Source organism: Bombus huntii, chromosome 4 (assembly GCF_024542735.1).
Source record: "Bombus huntii isolate Logan2020A chromosome 4, iyBomHunt1.1, whole genome shotgun sequence".
NCBI classification, from domain to species: Eukaryota; Metazoa; Arthropoda; class Insecta; order Hymenoptera; family Apidae; genus Bombus; species Bombus huntii.
The window spans coordinates 2,703,760-2,717,525 of record NC_066241.1 but is presented as its reverse complement, the minus strand read 5'-3'; the positions used below and the strand labels follow the sequence as shown (position 1 = coordinate 2,717,525).

At 48.2% G+C, this 13,766-nt stretch overlaps 1 protein-coding gene across 12 annotated transcripts in view; it reads right to left on the bottom strand.

The window, feature by feature from the left end:
• The window catches only part of LOC126864580 (ras GTPase-activating protein raskol), a 255,631-nt gene that overhangs the window by 133,542 nt on the left and 108,323 nt on the right, over positions 1-13,766 (bottom strand). For 2 of the 12 annotated variants that reach the window (XM_050616044.1, XM_050616039.1), the window contains 3 exons: positions 13,363-13,404; positions 10,756-10,942; positions 220-336 (listed from right to left, as the gene is read on the bottom strand). The exons of 2 other annotated variants lie outside the window; for them this stretch is intronic. In XM_050616044.1, coding sequence (XP_050472001.1) covers positions 220-336; positions 10,756-10,942; positions 13,363-13,404 — 346 coding nt within the window. Of the gene's footprint in view, positions 1-219; positions 337-4,400; positions 4,513-10,755; positions 10,943-13,362; positions 13,405-13,766 lie in introns of those variants that run through there. 8 more of the 12 variants (XM_050616045.1, XM_050616040.1, XM_050616041.1 and 5 more) reach the window with 5 other exon arrangements.

Here is a 13,766-nt window from a genome sequence, read left to right as displayed (position 1 = left end):
GAATCACAGGATTTAACGCGATCAAAACATCTTCGCATCGCAATCTTCGCGTCGAACGAAGAATTAATAAAAGATACGCACATCGTAACAAGGAATTAAGAAGATTGGGTGAAAAAGAAGGGAGTTGTTGAATCTATCATTCGTCGTACTTATCGTATGGTACTTACAATTAAAAAAATAAAGAAAGAGAAAAGCTAGTGTTCTGAATGTCCCACTTACGCTCCACGATAAGACGATTGGAATCGTGTTCGCTTAACGAGGACAATTCGGGATCCAAAGTATGTCTCTGTTGTAACCCTCTTCTTGGAAGGGTGGACACCCTTCTTAGCAATAGCGCTATATAAACATCACAATCATTTCAACACAATTACATTTATAGCGTAGTTAGATCGATTAAATTAAGCGAAATTTCTAAAAGAACCCAAAGGAACGCAGAACGTTTACTCGCGCGAAATAAGACGAAGAAAAGGATACAGATAGACGAAAGAAAAGCTGCGGTGAAAGATTAGCGTGACATTTGCGAAATAAGAATAGGGCAACGAAATAGAATCAAGCTGAAAGTTCCAAGCAAAAATTACGTACAGTTATGTTGGAAATTACACGGAATGGCAAGATAATAAATAACAAGTATTTTAAGAGTAACGATTATTTCGTACATATCGACGGTAAACGCTTTGACCAGCTTTCACCGATTTTGTTCGGTTCGCCGTTTTTACAGAAAAAAAAATCTTAATTTTTCGCCTAATTCGCATCGAGTTCCATTCGCGCGAACAGCGCTAGCGTTCGTTCAAAGTGAGAGCCTCTGTAACTGCGAGAGATAAAAGAGCCGCGAAACACGGAAACACGCGTCCGTAAGCCTATCTCGTTCGCGGTGCGTGCATCGTAGATGCAGCTGCAGTACACACAGGCGACCAAAGCGTCTAACGTCTAAACGTTCGTTCGTTCGTTTGCGCTACTAGACTCGATTCGATGGAATTCGCGCTCGTTCTCATCGCGTTACAGTTATTTCGCTCTGTATCGCGCGCTATGGGAAACGGCTTCGAGTTTTGTCGCGGACGCTGACGCGGTCCTTTACTCCTCTGTCGCTTTCGGAAACGTACTGTGCCTTTCATCACCCATCTTGTCGCGTCGATATCGCTTCTAATTAACAGAGAGGATAGCACGCCAAACGTGCCTGAACACCTTACGATTTCTTCGCTCCTGAGACGAGCTAACTCGAGATATTACGTTTCTAGACTTTCGTCGGCTGACGCGCGATAAAACTTTCTTCCGCGATCCAGTTTCCGTTTATTCCAACAACTTTCAACGCTTCGAAACTAATAACCGCGTATTCCGGATAAGAGGCGGGCGAGGAATAGAGAGAAACAGGTCGATCGATGAAACTCGGTCGGTTCCTTTCGCGTCGAGACCAAGAACGTCTCGCGAAGGATAATTGATATACTTCGTTAAGATATAAATTAGTTAGCAGGCTCTTTAGACGTTCGTGAAATAGACTTACGTATAAATCATATTGCAAGTTTGCGCCCTACATTACGTACGCGCCACTGTGACAAATTACGCGATAGAGCGTGAGAACGGTTAATAGAAAACTGCTAGTAAAGCTCGTTCGGAAGGAGTAGTAAGTGGGGAGAGAAGAGAAGGAAGGAGCAAAGGCGTGGCACGTAATGAGAAAAGGCCATCAGCGTGGTAACTACGATGCATTTGCTGCGTGTAGCGTTAGGGTATTCACGCTGGCCGTACAAGGAGGTTGAGTCATGCGACAACGTAGGAGGAGCAAAGGATGCACCTAACCCAACGTCCGATAAGACGATACCTCCGTTGGCACGGCACAACGTCCGGAACGCTTTTTTCTTCAAAATCAACGGCATCGATAGTTCGACCAGCTAGAAATAATTGACTACTTCCGACGTTCCTTCGTCTCTCGCGACTATCTTACGGACCTACACCTATAGAAATCTGATATTATTTGGCCTGTTCGAACGACTCGTTCAGGTTATTAATATCGGTACAGAGGATCGACCGTAGCCGCGGATCACGCGGCCTGTCCCTTAAAATCGATCTATATCGATACGCGACTAAAATTTTTGCCAGCTCTTCGAGGCTCGTCCTTGGTACGATCGTCCCGAATCGAATCGGTCCGCGGTGCAATTAGTCCGGTGGAAACCCGTGCGCCGTGGCGGCAGCCGATCGAGTTCGAGGCGAGCAAGCCGTGGGGCGTTGTAGTCGCGATTAAGCAACGATATACGTACTCCGGTGGTTAAGTTATAGCCCGTGTAACCGAAGCAAAGCAGCGTCGGATCGTGTTACCGCCAGCATTGTCTCCTTGAGTTACCAAAGCACCGACCACCGCGTTCTAACCTCGTCCTTTTATTCTTCCTCCCCCTTTCGACCTTGCGCGAAAGCGCCCTGGAACTCGATCTTCCGATGCCGGGACGATCGGCGAACAGCGACCGAACAGCAACTCCGTAAATCGAAGCTGGACTTTGCGTATTCAAGATCGGACCAAACTCCGAATTTCCGAGGAATTTGCCGCGTTAAGACGCAGACTTGACAACAGCGTCGAGAGACGAAACGTTTTGTCGACGATATTCGGAATTTATCGGCGAAACGGATGCAAACGCATCTGTCGATAGAGAGACGAGCGAACACGCCAATCCCCGAAGGTTAACTCGAGAGCGATTTCACCGCGGGATCGCAACCGACAGTGATTTTTAATTAAACGTACGGACGTTTCAATTAAGATCCTCCGGTGTCGGCGTTTCTCGCGCCGCTTCCCTCTATCATCCCCTGCCGCGCTTCCAGCCACTCTCCGTTCCATCGTTTCTCGTCTCCGTTCAACGAGCACGCCCCTCGATCGCTGTTTCTCGACTTCGCGATCCGCCTTTCTACTCTCGTACGATGTTTCGGCAGATGTCGCCAGACCCTCGTTCGCCCCTTTCTTTTCGCACCCTGCACTCTTTCGTCGCACGCGCCACGACGTTCTTTCGCTTTTCCACCGTAGAAATCGTCCGCTAGCTGCGAACTCCAGCCTTTGTAGAACGACTCTACGACGCAGAAATCGTAAGGTCGAAAATGGGAAGCTACACGCTTCTTCTTCGCTCTTTTTAGCCATTACAACGAGCGACCGTAAAAGTTGTATCGTCGCTTAAACGTCGACAACTTTGTCAACCGATTAAATTAATGGCGATTTCTAGCGATTGGTTTCTTTAGATCTTTATAGATCGATCGAGTTAGAGAACGCAACGCGCGATACCGCCGAGAACGAGTAATCCACGAAAAGAAATACATACGCGTTTGAAACGATTCTAATGAAACATAATTTTTTTTTTTTTTTTACGTCGTTACGAATCGCTGATTTCATGCTAAATTACCAAGCGAAGTGATGCGCGTGAAAACACACACACACGCGTATTTCTTTAGGAAATAGCCTGCAGCATTTAACGACGCGAGACCAACAGGTTGCGGTTTCCATTTCCGCAAAAATACCGAATCATACTTGGCGTTTTCCACGATTAACGATCATACCCCGTAACTGGCAATCGCTACAGCTACACAGAAACGTTTTCACCGCGTATACGATATAAACGTTAAGCGCAAAAGCGGAGGCAAGCCGGAAAATCGCGCAGAGAAAGCTGAAACGAAAGGAAGCGAAGAAAAATGCAGAAAACGGTACAGGAAACATGGATAAACGCGGTATAACAACCTCATCTTATAACGACTTCGTCATCGACGTTATTATTTGGAAAACCGATAATTTCATTTTCGAACTAACTGGTATTTTAACCGACCAGGGTAGTTGAAATTTTACGATTCTAAACTCGCGACTATAACGTGCTCGTTTCGTTGGTGCTAAATATCAACGAAATGATTTTTCTAGCTATTAATATGCTTTCGTAACGCGGCTTGAAAACCGAAAATATTTTCAGATACGCAATGCGAGTCTGATATTTCTTCGTATCCTGTGTTGCGTAAATACGATGTGTCAACGAAAAGCCTGAACGTAAAAGCGGAAATGTGATTCATTTGAGTTTATATCAGTAAAAACATAAGAACATTGACATTTATTTTTCGTAGTTTTATTTACAACGTCATGATGAATTCTGCTTAAAGGAGAAGCTTTAACGATATTTTCCAACGTATAATCGTAACGTTCTATCCGACTGGTCTCTCGAATTCAAGCATTTCGATGATCGTTCGAGAAACGCGTACGTACCGAAGGTAACGTGAATTTTAGGCGAGCGTTCCGACTACGTGAACGTTAACTCGGCCATCGAAAAAGCAAAGCGTTTCGCGACTATTAGAGCTCCGATATACTCTTGTCGTCGACGCAAATGCCACGCATTGGAAATAGGAAGCCGAGCGAGACAAGAAAGAAAGCATAGCACGGTCCCATCACTTACAAACGCTACCCGCGTCGCTCTCTTCTTTGCCACTGAGATCCAAGTGGTTTCTCCTCTTGCGACGCACTATAGAATTCCACACCTTCTTACGGCTCATCGCGAACATCAATTACCAATCGACTTATCGTCGCAGAGCCACGAGGCGAGGCAGCGGCACACAACGAACACGATTCTTCCTGACCGATTTTCCAATAGGATCGCGCGTCCCGGCAAACTAGGTCGATCGACGCTCTCGCCCGATAACGAAGCATCCGTTATCGACGCGTCATCGTCGACTAACGATTAGCAACCACATCGCCGGAGAATCGTCGACCGGTTCGACTCGTTCCAACCGAAAGACACTTTGCGATCGTACGACGCCGAAAAACGAGTCCCGTACGAACGGGAAAACCGAGAAAAACGCACTCCGCGATCGCGATTACGTTCCAACTACTCGTTCGTCTTGTCTCGCTTGTACGAAACTACGAATCCACTGGAAGAGACCTCGTCGGGCTGTGCGCTGGTAGACGGTGGTAGATGGTAGTAGATGGTAAGTAGTTCGAGGCGAACCATCGCGTCGCATCGAATCGGACCGTGATCAGCGAATCAGCGAGTATTTCGCTGCTTCCCAACGCAATTAGGCGATCCGTGGACTCGTGACAGCTCCATAATTAGTTCGCGGTTCGCCTTGGACCAGGGTTGCTCCCGTTCGATTCGCCAAGCACGGTCAGCTCGAACGACACAGACGGACGGAGAGACGAACGCGAGAGTACCAGGTTGGCAGCGACGAGCTGCGGCCGATCGACCGGACGACCAACAACGAACGAAACGGAAGCGGCCACGGGGAGAAGCGGCAGATTTTTATCCGCTAGCGCGATTTCGCGACCGAGCGACCATCGTTTGCCGACACGAACGCGATTCTATCGTCGCGAGGCAAACGCACGAGGACGAGAGCGGCGGCGGCACTTTTATCGCATCCGCCGCGAACAGCTCTTTCCACGCGGAGGAGCCGACCGCGCGTTAACCTTCCGCCGCCAATCGGCTGCTGCGGAATCGAGGACGGTGGGGACGCGACTCTAGGAAAATCGAGCGAAACGTGGCGACGATTTTACCGGGTGCCCTGGAAAACCGTGTTCTTACAACGGCAGGTTCGCTGGCGCGAAAGATGGCTGGCGTTTCTCTCGAAAGAACGTCGGATGTCGTCGGTTTTCTTCCGTTGGGATAAACACGCTTTTCCCTCCTATCGAAATAACGTCGTATATTTTAACATTCTGCAAACAGGCTATCGCTATCGTCAAAGTTATCGCCGTAAACGAGCGAGTCGTCTCGTAGTCTCGAATCTCGAAATTCGACGCGACCGATATGCCACGGGGACGGCCGGTCGTTCGCTAAAATTAGTTTCGTCGAAGAATATAAGAGAGTTCTCCAAAACTATTTCCATCTCGCTTCGCAGCACCAAAAGTTGTCGGCTAGAACGGTCGAATATCGCGTCGTAATCGCGCAACCGCATCCTAGATGGGACGACATCGGCTTGGAACACCCGTACCGCTATCGTGTCCTTTTCGCGCGAACAATTAAATTGCGAAGGGCGAGCAGAGGCGAACTACCGTCCACGTTGGTGAATCTGCGTCTTGGGATAGCCCGGTCGAGGATATGCGGTTGTCGGTGACGATAAGAGTGGCCCGCCTGACGGTAAGTTGTTTTTCCAAAATATCGTGGATCGTTGTCCCGTGAACTCGTCCAACGGAACGAAGAACAGCGACCACTCCCGTAACCGATCGTATCGTAGGTATGTCTATGGGATTTGCGCGAACGGGTATAATTTATTAACATCGCGAATCAACGCGATGTAATATTCGCGAAACGAAAATTCAATTAGACACGCGCACGTATAGTAAACGTTACGGTCGGCTGGGCTCAACGGTTAAACGAAGTTTAGCGAAAAAGCTCGTTAATTCGGACGATACTTGGCACGAGTAAGTACGATTCGCCATCTTTTCCACGTTACGGCAAAGAACGGCGGCAGCAATTAACGAGTCTTCGTACAAGTATAAAGTTGCACCCGACGAACAATAGGGAAATTAGGGTCGCTGGTGTAAACGAGGCGAAGTAACGCGCCGTCGAGGACTTTGTTTCTACGGCGTATCAAGAGCAAACTAGAAAGCACTTTCCAATGTTATTTTACGTTACACGAGCAATCGAACCCTAGGATTGAGATACACTTGTCAAAATTATACCCGTTACCTCGCTCTTCGATCGAACGAAACACACGCGCGTTACACCTATGTCCGTTCCCATCGGTATCGAGAGGCTACTAAAAAAGCATTCGTCTCGTACAATTTCTCACGATACGAGAAAAGGAAAGAAACGCCTGGATTTTCGAGGGACGCGACGTTCGGACGTTCGCGTCTAAAGAAACGGTCGGTTGCTTCGAGTCGATCACAGCCGCCTTGCTCGTACCATCCTCTTCGATTCAGATCGTTGGAAACTCGTGGAAGCGTTGTCGATGGCGAGGTTCGCGCTCGCCCTACTCCGCTACATACTACGCGGCGTATATACGCGGCGAGCATGCGAATCGCTCGATTAGCTCGCCGAGAAACCTGTGATCGCTGTTCTTTTCGAATAACGGTTTTCCACCGGTTTCTATGAATTTCGCTCTTCCTGCGAAAGGATCGTAGCGACTAGCCCGCGATCGCCGTTCCGTTCCTAGAGAGATCAGCGGTTTGCTGGTATTTGTTATTTACTGGCATCGCTAGATACGACGACGAAAAATTCAAGAGTTCGGCCGTAAGCGTTCGCGAGAAGATGCGTTCGCGAGAAGATGCGATCGCGAAACGACGAAACGGACGATCGCTGGGCGCTTTTGTTACATAACCGACCAGAGACACGCTCCAGACTATGGAGGATCGTTGTGCAGGCGGCAATCACGACGATGTTGCAATCGCGAAGATCCATTGGCGACCGTGCATTTACGTGGGTGGAAAACGCGTGTGCGTTGATGCATGCAACGCGGACGCGCCTCGGACCAGCGCGCCGACACGAAGAAACCTAACCGTACAGAGGCTACACACCGCTATAGGACGACTCTTCCGGTGCCAAGGCATATCCGGTGCCTCGGACGATGCCTGAACGATGATCGCGACCGAGAACTCTTTCGACCGATTATCCGACGTGTTATTCTTTCGATACCGTTTTTGTCCGTCTCTCTCTCTCTCTCTCTCTCTCTCTCTCTCTCTCTCTCTCTCTCTCTCTCGACCTCCGTGAATTTAACAATTTTGAAATTACACGTACCAGGTATCGTTGACACGGTCGATAATTGGTCCTAGTGGTTGACGCGATTTTAGACGCCAGCAGGCGAGGTAGACGTAAATGTGATAAATTCGAGCTTTTAAAACGCAAGAGCAAAGTTACCAGGTGCTATTATTTACGTAATCGGTTGGACGTACGTGTCTTTCCTGATTGGAAAGGAGCGACATCGAGTTTTCAGGCGAAACGGTACGTATGTTCGGATCGGTCGCGCGTTTATCCAGGCTGCGATCTCGACGTGGTATTACGTTTAAATTAATAATCCCCGTTGCGTCGCGTGATTGCCGTCACTCGGAAACGCGTCCGTTACACGCGTGTTATTACGGGCGGCGTGCAATTTCAATAATAATTATAATCACGCGCGTGGTTCGGCCAGACGAGGAGAGCAACGGACGCAAAGGAATAGATGGAAAGAGAAAGAAACGCGTTTGCCCAAAGAAACTCGCATCCTTCGTGCCCTCTCTCTTCGTACCGGTGACTCGAACATCGGCCATCCAGTTAAAAACCTGCTGAAATTCTTATTTCCTACGATTATATTTGATATATCGTTACTTTTACGAGGCTACGCTGAATATACGGGGGGTAGTCACGAAGGTCACTCGAAATCACCGCTCCGATTCACATCAACGTGGTTATTCGCGAAGGTAAACGAGTGTTCGTCTAAGGCTGAGACAGTCGATATCCCGGTCTTCCTTTTTTATCGAAAAGTTTTTCTTGCTTTTCTTTTTTTCTTTTTTTTTCTTTTTTTTTTTACGAAATAGATGGGTTTTCCTTAATCGAGGAGGATTACAGGAAGAAGGTTATACGCGTAATATGATTCACGCACACGCAACGATGACTAACGTTTTCCTCTTAACGTCGGTATTATCTTCTAAATTTTCCGCAAACTCCAATGTAATTGCTCCAATGTAAAAAGCAACCGGGAGAGAATCGTTGCGTCGTCTCCTCCAGAAATCGCACCAGAAACAAACGTTAACGACTCTTCGTTGATATCGTGGCAACAAAATTTGCAACGTCTTAAGGACGCGCTCGTAAGTTGCAAAGTCTCACCTCGATAAATTCAAACCGTCGTAACTTTCGTGCCGTACCAGCTTCTACGATTCTGATCTTACAGGCTCGTAATCTCAAAGAATTTAATACGCTTTGGAAGATCGATGAAAACGGTTAAACGAGAATCTCACGAGCGAGTCGAGTTAACTCGAATTTTCGTTTACCGCTTCTTGAGTCGTTCGTACGGCAACGAATTCGCTGTCGACTTCCCTTTCACTGTTTCCAGCAAGACGGCATTATCGCGCGTTATCAACCGCGAAACGACCGATATCTCGGAGAAAGTTACGCGCAGGTAAAGGAACAAAGGGAACGGTGGACGTTCGGGGAATACGGGAAAGAAATCCAGTTCCTGATGGCGTAAATCCGCGCGATATCAGCCATCGAGACGACGAAGCAACCTTCGAGAACTCGCCGACAACCATCTCCGGGTATCGCGCCGTGAGATCGGCACATCTAAACTCTCTCTTTTCTCTTTTCTCGAAATAGAATCGACTATGCGTCACAGGCGAGTTCACGCAGAATTCGTCGAACGGTCTAAAATTCGTCGAAAGACGAGAAACTCCGACGAAAAAGTTGCTCGATCGTCCTCGGCGCGTCAAATCAGCGCGAACCAGACAGCGCGGAGGCAACGCGGAGAATAAAAGGGCGCTTTCGATCCTGAAAGAAACGTCGTCCGAGGGATAGAACGATAAATGGCGAAAAATCACTGCTGCGAAACCTATTCGCCTTTGAGTTTTTCGAAGACGAAAAGTTTCTCGAAAACGACGAAGAAGGCGACGAGGCTCCTGTTCGAAGTTAGTAGACGTAGAGCTTTCTAAACGACTCTCCGTATCCTTGGTTATTCGCGGTTGAAATTGCGATCAAGTTGCGTAAAGATTTAACGGACGTGTTTATCGTACTTTTAAGTAAAATACCGATGGAACAGGAAGAGAAGTTGGCTATTCGTTGTTGGCCTAGTAGAATACTGTAACGCATACAGTTGCAACGCGGTACTCGCAGCCTCGCAGTTCGACGATGCAGCCTGTCGATAACGCAGAACTTGTGCGCTGCGACCTACGTTACCATCTAGCGATACAGGTCGATAACGAACGCGTCGAAACTATTCGACGATATAATGCGATTCTAACTTCTTGTTCCACGGTTAAGCGCGTACAGACAAATAGAACTATGTCGCGGCTTCGAGTAAAAATCGAGAACAAAACACCTACGGTTTACCATCGGACGATACTACGCCTTCGTATTTACGTTAAATTTACCAGCCAAAACACGCTCGCAGCAATTTACAAATAAAACCGCGAATATACCACCGTTCTAAAGCTTCGTCGTCTTGTCTCTTCCATTTACACGATCCTTGGAACGCCACGCTAATTGCCGGCCATTAAAAATTGAACGCGAAGCCAACGCGAGTGGGAAGGCTTCTTTGTCGGTGCACTTTCAACGAGAGGCCCGACGCACTCGGGGAATTGCACCTGTCGAACAATGTCCGCTCGTTACGAGCACAACGTACGCGCGTTTGTCAACAACGGCAACGACCGTTCGAGACAAAGCGCAATTAATACCACGTGGTCTTGATTTCGTAGACCGCGGTATCGGTCGCGAGATAAAGCATCGACGCTGCAGGGGAGTCGCGCGCGATTTGCAAGCGCGAGGAAAAGCACAAACGCTTCCGTGTTCTCGTTATGCAACGCGGAACGCGATAACCCTTTCCGATCGCTTATTAAGCGCGGAACCATTGAACGCGCAGCCGGCCAAGATTCTGCTTTCTATGGGAAATTGCGTGGCAAACGAACCGATCCCAAAGTCGCGATCGTTGTGTCGCGTACGCGTCTCTTTCCTCGTTGTTATTACGAGTTACGATCGTGTAACTTTGATACTATAACGTGTAAATGTACATTATATATATATATATGTTAAAGAGAGAGAGAGTGTGTGTGTCAAGGTAATTATATTTTCGTAAAAATACCATGTACGTCGCCGCTTAAACCGAGATCGATCTTGAGCGTATGTTTCATAGACTCACCTATTGGTGACGCGGTGTTGGCTTCCCTCAGGCTCACTGTTTCCGGTTCAACCGCCGCTTCGTCTTCTTCGATCAATGGCGGCGGTGGTGCCAACGGTCGTGATTCGTAACCCCAATGCTGTCGAAAAGCACGTGCGCCCCCGTCCAATCGAACACGTGGTAACTCGACGAACATCGCGTCTCCCAACTGAGAACAAAATTGTCGATACCGTAGCATTGTGATTTTAATAGCGCTGGTATGTTATTAACGATTCGATCGGCGCGATGTTACTCGTGATTTAGAAGGATCGATCAACGAAAACGGAAAAAGAGTACGTTCGAGAGAGAACGTTGTTCGTCTTCGTCGTCGCTGACGAAGTTTCTAAGCTGGAACGGTAAACTCGTTTTCTTTTAGTTGGAAAATAGGCGACAAGACGCAACGACGCGTCGCGTGCATATTATTTCGTTTGAACGGTACCTGTCGTACGACCACGCGAACTTTTAAATACAAACATACAAACGATAATTTACGCTTCTCCCAAACTATTTCGCGAATAGCAAATAAAGTAGGTCAGCGCGATGCGATAATCGCGGTACGGTTCGCGACACTCACGTAGCCCCGAATCACGTCCATTTCGGCGGAGCCGGAGCAACTCGACGAGACGGCCGCGTTCGGTCGATCCTATCAGTGTGACGGGTCGTGTCATCGAACTAGCGGAAGAATTAGCCCCGACTAGCGGTTGTCTCTCGGCCTGGAATCGATTTCGATGGAAAGAAGAGGTGGTCTCGTTTGCCGAGAAAAAGGAGCTGCCGGTTCGCGACTCGCGACAAACTGGACGACGACTGCACCGTGTCCAGTTTGTCTTAAAATACCGTAGATTGACCTGACACGACACGCTGACGTCACTAATTAGAGCTCGTTGAACGCGGTGTGCGGCGCGTGAAATCCACAGATCGTCTCTCGCTTCTCTCTCTCTCTCTCTCTCTCGACACGATTCGTTTCTCGTTCGAAACAGAGGTGGAAACGAACGAACGAATCGATCGAAAACAGAGGTCGAAGATGGGAAATTATTAATTTCCATTTGTTTGGCGCGCCTCGCTGCCCACGTTGTACGCCATTATTTGCCAATTATCATCCCCTAACGAATTTCTCGCCGCACACGCGTTCCACGAAACGAACGTTTTGCGACGATCGGACCGCTTGGCTTTGGGCGAAACGCTGTGGCAGCGATAGGCGCGCGAGTCACGGACACGGTTTTGCGGTCTTCGCAGGAGCGGCTCGAACGAATAATATTTCGTTGATGCGAGGATCGAAGTTTGGCGATTCGTGTTTTTAGAACGCCAAGTTTCTTCGAGCTACCGCGAGCGAATATTACCGCGAGCTGAAGGATTTCGCGATAATTGCCGAGTTTGCGCGATAATCCGCGATCCAAGTATCGCGCGAAATCCCTGTTCCTACGATACAAAAACCTCCTACCGTTTCGCTGGTCTTAGAAAGTATAGCTGCTTCTAACCTTTCACCGAACATTCCGACAACAAGACGGTTAAGGAAGGAGGAGCACGCGTCCGCGATCGATCGCGGTCGAACAAGCCGTGAACGCGGTCGCAGTCGTATCGCGTTAACTGTAATTACCAGGCAGACGCGAACGAACGCGTCCAATTACACGAATCCAGTATTGGTTTTGGACATTGGCGTATAACGATCCCCCATCCCGCCAATCGGTACTCGCATTCTTCTTCCACGACGTTCGATCGCCGGCCTGGCAGGGAATACGTGACCCCGTTTTCCGCGAGCCGCGCTCCATCCGAGCAACGGCGCTCCACGCTAATTCCACGAACGTCTCTATCGTCGAGAAAATCGCACCTCTGCCATTGCCGTATCGCGAATCGAAGAGAGACTGGCGATACGGCTGCCTGTGCGAACTACGTGCGCGGCAAGCGAATAATATTCCAACGACGAACTTTGCGGGCAACAGTTTCCAGAACACCGCGAAGAACGACGAGGATCGTAGCGGACAAAATTGCGTTAGGTGGGAACGCGGGGACTCGAAGAGACTCGAAGAAAGTCAAAGGGACCAGAGGCGTAGCAGCCAGTCGTTTCGGTAAATTCGTAGTAACAACGTCCTTCGACGGACAACGAAAGAAACGAACGGAAAAGACGGCGTGTCATCCTGGCTCGAGAAAACAATTAGTCACGAACCTTTGCACCGCGAATTCAATTTTTAGCAACGAAAAATTAAGAGAACGTGGGTTTAAGGTTTTATCCAAGTTTTACGCGCCTTGCGTTCCAGCACGATATAACCATTTTCAAACGAATCGATCCCGTCAAGGTATTATTGCCTCTGCGATATAGTCGAATTCCGTATGCTTTTCAAATTATCATCTTTGCCTTTTCGGTTATCGAAGTAACGCGAAATTAAAACCATCTCAGCTGTTCCGTTCTCTTGTCACGTCCGACGTTCGACTATTCTAAATTTATAAAAGGCTCCGGTGTGAAAAACACGACAAGAAAATGTGCAAATTATGCAAACACACAGGGATAAAGCAAAACGAGACACGATATCACGGAACGGAAGCATATCAGAGGGACAAACACAACGTTCGAAGGCACACTGATAGAGAACAAACCTTGTTGCGAGACTTGAACATACAGGCGGTCCCGGCGAACAGCTGCGTCCAAGGAAACAGACAAATTAGTTACTAATTGCGCTTGTTTAATTTCGTCGACAGATGCAGACTGATTCGGGAATCCTTCCGGATTCGACGCTAAATTTCATCGCTAAACCGATACGCGCGATTCCCGAATATTGTCAGTTTTGCGTATTTAAAAATACGCAGCTTGTTCGACGCGTACGATACGATAGAATAAAATATCAAGCACGAGACGCGGATCTTTTGTTTTAAATTTATGGATTGAAACGTATGCGTGTGTATTTGCACGTGTGTACGCGTGTGTATTTGTACGTGTGTACGCGTGTGTATTCGTACGTGTGTACGCGTGTGTATTCGTACGTGTGTACGCGTGTGTATTC